This window comes from Gavialis gangeticus, unplaced genomic scaffold (genome assembly GCF_001723915.1).
Source record: "Gavialis gangeticus isolate Ggan-Ray unplaced genomic scaffold, GavGan_comp1, whole genome shotgun sequence".
Taxonomy (NCBI): domain Eukaryota; kingdom Metazoa; phylum Chordata; order Crocodylia; family Gavialidae; genus Gavialis; species Gavialis gangeticus.
The window spans coordinates 178,296,498-178,304,780 of NW_017729024.1; the positions used below are offsets into that span (position 1 = coordinate 178,296,498).

Consider the following 8,283-nt stretch of genomic DNA (forward strand, 5'->3'; position numbering starts at 1 on the left):
TTGCGGAGTAGACATCGACTCCTGAACAAATTAGGAGCATGTAGGGGACTTGATCTTTACTATTGCTTGGGATAGAGGATGTTGCTTAGCTCTGTAGCGGAAGAGAGAGAGAGAGTGGAGCTTCCCTTCCAGTATGGCCAGAGGCCAATGCTGGGCACTGTGTGAAAGGAGAGGGGCTTTGCCTTGGCTTGTGCTGAGTGGAGCAATGAGGGTCCTGAGACAGGAGCAGCCACACTCAGGGTACTGAGGACACTGGTTGCTTCAGGTAAGATTTTATTTTGTCCATGGGTGTAAAATGTGCAACAGATATGTTTATAGGACTGCCATCTCGTTAGCCAACAGGAATTGCAACCAAAACAATAAATCAAAACAAAGAAATCTAACAATATACTGCTCTACAGCAATTAGTGCAAGTCAAGTAAAACATTGGTTCAACACATAAAAACAACTGAAAAGGCATTTCCAGGCCGCAGGTATTTCATACTATGCTTTCAGGGCACTGCATAAGAGGTGGATTGATGGTAGAAGAGGGGGAAAGGGCATGGGAGAACAAAGTAGTGGGGTTAGCTTAGCGTGACTGATGTTTCCAGCCCTCTTGGGCAGTGGGTAGCAGCCAGGCTTCAGTGCTGCTGTGGCAATTATACCATCTTATCCTGTCAGTGGGTTAGATCCTGAATTATGATCCTTCTCATTCCAGATCCCTACCAGACAGTTGTTCTCCCTTGGAAGCAAAGCTTGAAAAAGCATTGGAGCAGATAAGCCTAGACAGTCAGAAAGGCACTGCTGGTTCTGGAGCTGGGGTAACATCCCAGCGCTGGAAGGGACTCGGGGTCATCTCATCCAACTCCGTGCCCAGATGCAGGATGTGCCAGTTGCTTAGTATTTCCATTCCTAAGTGACCCAGGCTGCCCAAGATCACAGATGTAAAAAAAAAAGAATTTGGGTTCTTGCTATATACTCATGGGTTTGGTAGTATACAGATCCTGGCCTCCAGCTCTTCTTTGCAACCCTGAGGGCTGGAAACTGCCTTTTGTTTAAAACAAATGAAGGGTGAGATTTCTGTGTAATCCCCTGACTCCAGGGGCTGGCACTGCAAGAAGATCAGCTTCAGTCCTTCCTGTGGGGTGGGTTGTTCTGGCCACTATGAGCAGAGCCAGAGCTCCCATTTTTTGGCTGTCTCTGACTATTTGCACGCAGGGACATCAAGCCTGTAGCTCCTGCTGCCCCCTCCACCAGACACAAACTTAGCTGGCAAGAAGCAGGTAGAAGGTTTTATGACCACTGAGGCCTTGCGTGTGTGGCTTGTCACTAGCTTACAGGATCCCACGGTTGCCGTAGGAGGCAATATAACTGATAGCAATGACGTACTGATGGATTTCAGTGGGTGTTTTGCCTAAGTGGCTCAAGACTATCTAGACAGTGGACAAACAATTTTAAATAGTGACTTCAGGGTAAATAGCATCATTTTCCCTCTTGGGTTACTCCTGCCACCTCCTCTCATCATGAAATTATTCATGTTTAAGCCATTCATATTTCATCCAGGCTGAACAATTCAAATCTTCAGGACACTTAGACACAGGGTTTCAAAGGGACTGAATTCGACAGGAGCCAGGTACTTCAAGACTTTCAGTCTGACCCTCTCGATTGCATTTATAATCAGTGTTACTTTCTGCTTCTCCAACAAGTGAGTAGCCTGTCGCTCATGTGGTAGGCTCACAACATGAAAGGGGACATGGAAATACTCCCAAAATAGTTCCCCCCCACCATGGTCCTAGCCTCAGATCCAAGCCAGCCCTGCCCCAAATGACACGCTTGATTTAAAAATCATGCAATTTAAACACAAAGAGTCTTGGGGGGGAGCGTTCTTCTTTTATCTGGCTTCTCACCCCCATGCATGCCAGTCTTGGCCTAGCTAACTTCTGAAGAACAGACACTCGCTTCCAGAGAGCCAAGATTTGCCCCCTCATCGCTTTGCTGCCGCAGCCAGAGACACAAGAAGAAACCACGAAATGTCATGAGACTGGAGATGAAGTCAGGGGCTGGCCAGGTCGTTTCCTTGCAATTGAAACACGGAGCCAAATACCAGGGACATTTCTCATCCTGCTACGTTGAGGTGGGAAAGAAGAAAGCAAGCAGTGGTTTTGGCTTGTTTGCTTTGGGAATTTGATTTTGGTGGCGTCACGCTGCCGAGGCCACATCAGCTGCGCGAACCCTCCTTCCCGGGGGAATTGAATCAAGCCTATAAAATCAAATGGAGCTAGGGATCTTTAAATCAAAAGCTAATGGGACATGACAGGGGAGCCACAGGAGTTCACCGTGCAGCTGAGGCGCTGCTTCAAAGCCAGGGGCTGGATGGAGGCCTGCGTGTGGAGAGGTTCCTCCATGCGCTGATCTCCTCTTGCCTGCAGAGCAAGGGGGTGCTCCACAGAGCAGGAGCTTCAGAGGTGCTTGGTGGCGAGGAGAGAAGCAGGGAGAATTCGGTGCAAGGCAGTATCTGCTCTGAGCCCCCTCTGTGGTTATCGTTCAGCTGTCTCCAGGCTGACCCAGGGAGCAGCCATGTGAGTCCAGCACAAGCTATAAGGTTAGGGGCATGGGAGTGGGGAGAGAAGGCGGACAGAGATGAAGAAGATGCTTGAATACATTGCTAGATGGGATGGGCAGCATGAAGCCTGAAGTTTGCTTGCGCTTGCTGGGGGCAGGGATGGGGCAATTTGATCCAGCATACCTCAGGGAGGGGAAATGGGGGCATCTCTGGAATGCCCTCACTGCCACGTGTCCAGGTTTGTCCAGCGCGCCAGTGGGTGGAGGTTATTTTTTTGGCCCAGAGGTGGCACAAGCCAGTGCAGATATACCTTGGGAGCCTAACTCCCCTGTGCAGTTAGTGGGACTGAGGCTTCTGAGCCACTTGGGTATGCTTGAAGATTTGATTACCTTGGTACCCAATGAAGCACTTCAAAGATCATTTGCATTTGCTGCATGACGGGAAGGGAAAGAAGGGGGCATCATTTTGCTCTTCCCTAGGTTTTGTAAGCCGGACAGCAGGAGGGCACTCAGCCCTTTGCAGTGTTGTCCCTTAATGTTTACAGGGCCAGATTTTCAGAAGGACGTCCTCTTACCCTGCACGCCTTTGGGTACAATTGCCATGTGCCCTTCAAGACCTCCAGCGCAGTGCCAACGAGCTGTGTGCATGTGGTTTGTCCATACCTTACAGGATATCACTGTTACCGTACCAGACAATATAACTGCATTACTTTGCTTGTTCCCTCTCAGTTTATAGCTACCTGAAGCCAGCTGTGAAGCTTGTTATTATGCCAAAAGCAGGGCTTAGCATTTGATTTGATTAGCTGAATATCTGACTACTCCAAACAGCTGGGCTCTCAAAGTGAATTACATGGGGCCCAACCAGCGGGAGCGAATAACATGTGGTTTCCTGCCTCATTTATACTTAGTACTTTTATGAGGAACATTAAACCGAGCTTTGATTGTTTAATGACTTGGTCCCACTTCCCCGGCTTCTGGACTTCTTTAGAAAAATTGAGAGCTACGTAGTTCTCAGGTGAAGCAAGATTTATAGCCCCTGAAATCAATGGCACTATTCACCAGCTTCAGGTTGGGCACATGCTTAAGTTTCTGCTGCACTGGAGGCCTAATTAATCATGATGGGAAGAGGAAGAGGATGTCATCATGCCAGTAGCTGAGAAAAATCAAACCCAACTTCCTTGGAGGCCTGATTCTGTGCTTCAAACCAGGGTGAATCAGGAATGAAACCATCGCAATGAGGAGGGTTGTACTAGTTTCAATGTGAGTAACCTTTGATTCTTAAGGGAACAACTGAAAAAAAGCTCATTAAATGTTAAAATTGATGTGAGTAGGGTGAAAAGGTTCAATTCAGGAAGGGGCCCGGAGAACCACAGAGACGGCTACTCCTTCTACGTCCCACACCTACGAGCACCAGTACAAGATACCTGTGGCCTGACACCACTGCAACAACATTGAAATGTAAAGAAACTGCAAGGCAGAAACAGGGTTAGAAATATTCCTCTCACCATGAAGTGATCTCAGCCATCAGCCAACTACATACGACCAGAAAAAAAGCCCATTCACGGAAAATCAACCTTAACTTGTTAATAGGAAGAATAATAAAAATGGTTTCCTTTACCAGAAAGATTACAGCGAGACAATTAAATAAGGCATGATTATCTTATAAAAAGCCTTTGGAAAGTGCCAAATTTGTATCTTCTGCAAACCGACACAGATGTAGTTAAACTTCTGCAACTCTTCAGCTAATGTTTGCCACACAAAAAAGGACCAGGTCTCACTAATAATTTAAGAGAATCAATTAACACTGTTTAATAAATACATAAAAGTATCTAGGCTTTTGTTTTTTCTTCAAATCTATAGTTTCAACAACAGTTAAGGATGATTGTCCCATGATTAACTAAGGCAAACTTGTTTTTGTGTGTCTCTTTTTTGTCTTTTTTTTTGTACAGAAAGCAATCACATAAAAATAGTTATAAATAGAAAAATTCCAAAGTTTTTTTCCCCCCCGCCGGATAAATAGGAGGAAAAAATAAACCAAAACAAAACAAACCAAAAAAACCAAACCAAAAAAACAACACCTTGCTTCAAGTTCTTGTAGATTATACAGTATTCAGCATCTTTGGATACTTTACAATGATTCCAAATCGTAGACAAAGAACACCTGAAGTAACCGGCTGTCTGCAAAACGTGGTCGGTATAAGAACTTGGTACATGTACAAAAAAAAAAGGTTCGATGCAGTTTTCAAAAGTCTTCTTTTCCTTCCCCACCTCTTTGTTGCACAGAGTCTTTGCAGATTTATTTTTGGAGGGTTGGTGGGGAAAAAATAGGATCAAGCCGTTCATCGGGATCAGTGTGTTCCCAAACCAGGGAGGAATCGTTTGTGTCTGAAGTGTTTGCCGACATGGGGATGCATAAGGGGGGATGACTTCTAAGAGCGTACTCGTTTTGGCCCATGAGTGTAAGAACATCAGTGTGCCAGTAGTGAGACCCTCACTGAACCGTGACTCTCAAGCAGCACCATCAAAGGATAAACTGAATGCTGAAAAAGCAAGCTACGGTTCTTCCCTTTGATCCTAATGAAATGGAAAGATAATAGTAAAGGAGAGAGAATGCCCTCATCTTTAACATTTACATTTTTGAGTCCTGGTTCAATTTAAAACCAGTCTCTGGATTAGCTTCCTAGTAACTGCAGGTCATCAGACGATTAAATGAAGTTATCGCCACTGCTTAAAAGGGGAATGTGGGCACATATTCCTAGCAATGGCCTCATTCACTTGAGTATTTCATATTTTGTATGATAAACTCCATCTTCTGAACTGACAAACTCTGCAGAAATACGATTTCTACTACAGCCTGCTGACAGCCTAGTTTGGGGACTCTTTAGTATCATCTTTTACAGGGGGATCTCCTGAGTAGAGCTGTGAAAAAGAATTTGCCCAGAACTTTGTTTTCCTGCGAAAAGTGTGGATTCAGTCTTTGTTTCACCGAGTGTTGTGTTTTAAAATAAAATCAGAAAATTCAAAGCTCCCATTTCCCCTTTTTGGGTGGAAATAATTTCAAATTTAACATCTCCTCAGAGTGTATTAAACACATCTCTTTTTACACCCCCTCCCCCAAAGACACGTCCATTTTGTTAAAAATTACATGTTTTGATTCGCCCACAATTATTTTTTCCCAAACTTTTCATTGGCTAAACATCTTGATGATTGTTTTCATTTCCAGAGATTTTTCTCCCCCCAAATGGCTACGAACAGCCACCTACAAGTTCATTTTTCACTCAGCTCTACTCCTGAGCAAAATTTAATCTTTTCCCTTAGTGTTCCCAGGTTATCACATGCAACATGTTATAAGCACAGCTCTGCCAAGGGGTTCAGATGTGTCATCTTGGCCATGGCTGACAAATACCTGGACTGGATCCTCAGTGCTATTCACTGGTACAAGCTGCACTGATTTGCATTCAGAGGAATTTTGAGGGCCTTTTAGGGGGAAAAAAATGCCATTTGGTTGCAGGATTTAAAATAAAATCCTTTGGGACCAAAAGGGTCAAGTAATGTGGAGATGGCAAAAAATGTGTCGGTGTTTATCAGCCTCCCGCTGAGCATCTGCCGTAGTGAATGGGCAACAAAGAGAGTGTCCCTCCGAAAAGACGCTTTATGGAGATAACAACAACCTCCAAGCATGGGCAGGGGACATTTTCAGAAGCAGGTAGCAATCCAGCCACCCTGGAGCTGGATCTTTCTCACCTCTTCAGTGTTGGATTCTGCTAACCAAAGAGACGCTGTATCCGTGGGGGGGCTTGATCACCGGCAGCTAATGACACCCTCATCCGATTCTGCGCCGAGTGCCCTAGGCACGGTCTGTAAAAGGGCGGTCTGAGGAAATGGCAGTGGTGGAGTCCCTGATAAGCCCAACCCAGGTTCCCTTGAGCAAGCATCCATCACAGAGCAACAGCAGCAAGCTCCCGCTCAGAAGAATGGCCGCAGGTTGCTCGTGCGCGGCTCTGGGCCTCACACCTGCCTGAAGTCCCGGGATGTCGTCTAGATCGGCGCGGGCGAGCAATCGGAGTGAGGCGCGGAGAGACGGCTGAAAATCAGAAGTGGAGGGCGATCCTTCGCTCTTTACGGACGGTGCGGACTACAGCAAACCCATCGCTTGGACAGGAAGGGGCTTAGTTGCTAGCTTCAGAAATTGGGGCCAGGTGGTTTAGGCCAGCCAGGCCACTAAATCCTGTGCTCCACGGGTCTGGCAGAGGGAAATAGGGCCGCGCCGAGAGGCTGTCGTTGTGGCCCAGGGCAAAGGCAAAGATGCCCCCGTTCCTTTCCATGTCCAGGTGCGTCCTCCCGAACAGCTTCATTTGCGTTTCTTCAAACTGGCTCTCCAGCTCTTGCAGATTGAGAGCAGACTTGGCCCCGCTCATAAAGTGCTTGGGGCTGGGGCCGGGAAGGCACATGGCCGCGCTGCCGAGATGGCTGCTCATCTCTTCCAGAGTGGGCGGCATCATGAAGCCCTTCTCTTCTGGCTGGCTGTTCTGTGCAAACAGTAAACTCGCCGCCCTCCAGGCCGCTGGCTTGCGTCCCCTCCGGGGCCGGGCTATCCGGCAGCTCTGCCTCTTGATGTGGCGGTGGAGGTGGTCGGAGCGGGTGAAGCTCTTGTAGCAGAACTCGCACTGGTAGGGCCGCACCCCGGTGTGAATGCGCATGTGGTTCTTCAGGTCGTAGTTGTGCACGAATTTGGCGTTGCAGTGTATGCAGAGGTACGGCCTCTCCCCCGTGTGCTTCCGCATGTGGATTTTTAGCTTGTCCTGCCTACAAAACAAGAGGCAGGCGTCTGTTATCATTTGCTTGGCAGCTACGCTGACCTCTGCTGAAGAGGCTGCTGTGGAAACCAAGGCACTGAGCCCCTTGGGATGTAAGCCTGGCAGCAGCGTTGGTACAAATGATGCTCCTGCATTACGGTCCCTGCCCTTACTGTGCTCCAGGCCCACCAGCCAGACAAGCTTTTGTAGTGCTAGCACTTGTTCAGACAGGCAGTGTAACGGTAGTAATGTAGTGCTACCAGTATAATTATCCTGGTACAGTTTAACTGCTGGATAATTTTACTGGCATAGCACTGTGTATGGGGGGAGCTGTGTATATATAACTGGTACAACTGTATCACTTCACTTCCATATCTTTATACCAGCACAACTCTCCTGTCGAGACGAGCCTAGATCAATCCTGGATGCCCCATATGCTTCCATCTATCTACACCAAAGAGAAGGTCTCATAACACCAGTTGTAATGGGCTCCTTAAGCCCAGCTCCTTTCAGCATCCTCATTCAGCTCTGCCCAGTGGCCTTCACATGGCTGTCTGCATTGAGACTGACTTGGCATTTATCCCCTGGCACCAATGCAGAATCACAGCATGGGAGGTTCAGGTAGGGGAATGGCACAATCTGCTTCTTCAGCTGGGTCTTACTGCCCTAGCACTGCCCCCTGCTTCCTACACCCTTTGTTGCTGAAGGAAGAGAAAGGTCCTACCACAAATGAGGAACTGCAATGGAGCGGGTAAGAAGGGGAAGAAGGAGGACCCAGGAAACTATAGGCCAGTTAGTCTTACTTCAATCCTAGGCAAGCTGTTCGAGAAAATTATGCTGGCACACGTCCATGAGGTGCCAGCAGGGGATTTCATGCTTAGGGGCAACCAGCACGGGTTCATCAGTGGCAGGTCCTGTCAGACCAACCTGGTGGCCTTCTATGATC

At 47.5% G+C, this 8,283-nt stretch overlaps 1 protein-coding gene across 2 annotated transcripts in view; it reads right to left on the minus strand.

Annotated features, from left to right (window-relative positions):
• Nucleotides 1-256: 256 nt before the first annotated feature.
• Nucleotides 257-8,283, minus strand: part of ZBTB7C (zinc finger and BTB domain containing 7C) — a 193,436-nt gene continuing 185,409 nt past the window's right edge. For both annotated transcript variants that reach the window (XM_019518140.1, XM_019518139.1), the window contains exon 3: nt 257-7,347. In XM_019518140.1, coding sequence (XP_019373685.1) covers nt 6,711-7,347 — 637 coding nt within the window. In that variant the 3' untranslated portion in view covers nt 257-6,710. The remainder of the gene's footprint in view (nt 7,348-8,283) is intronic.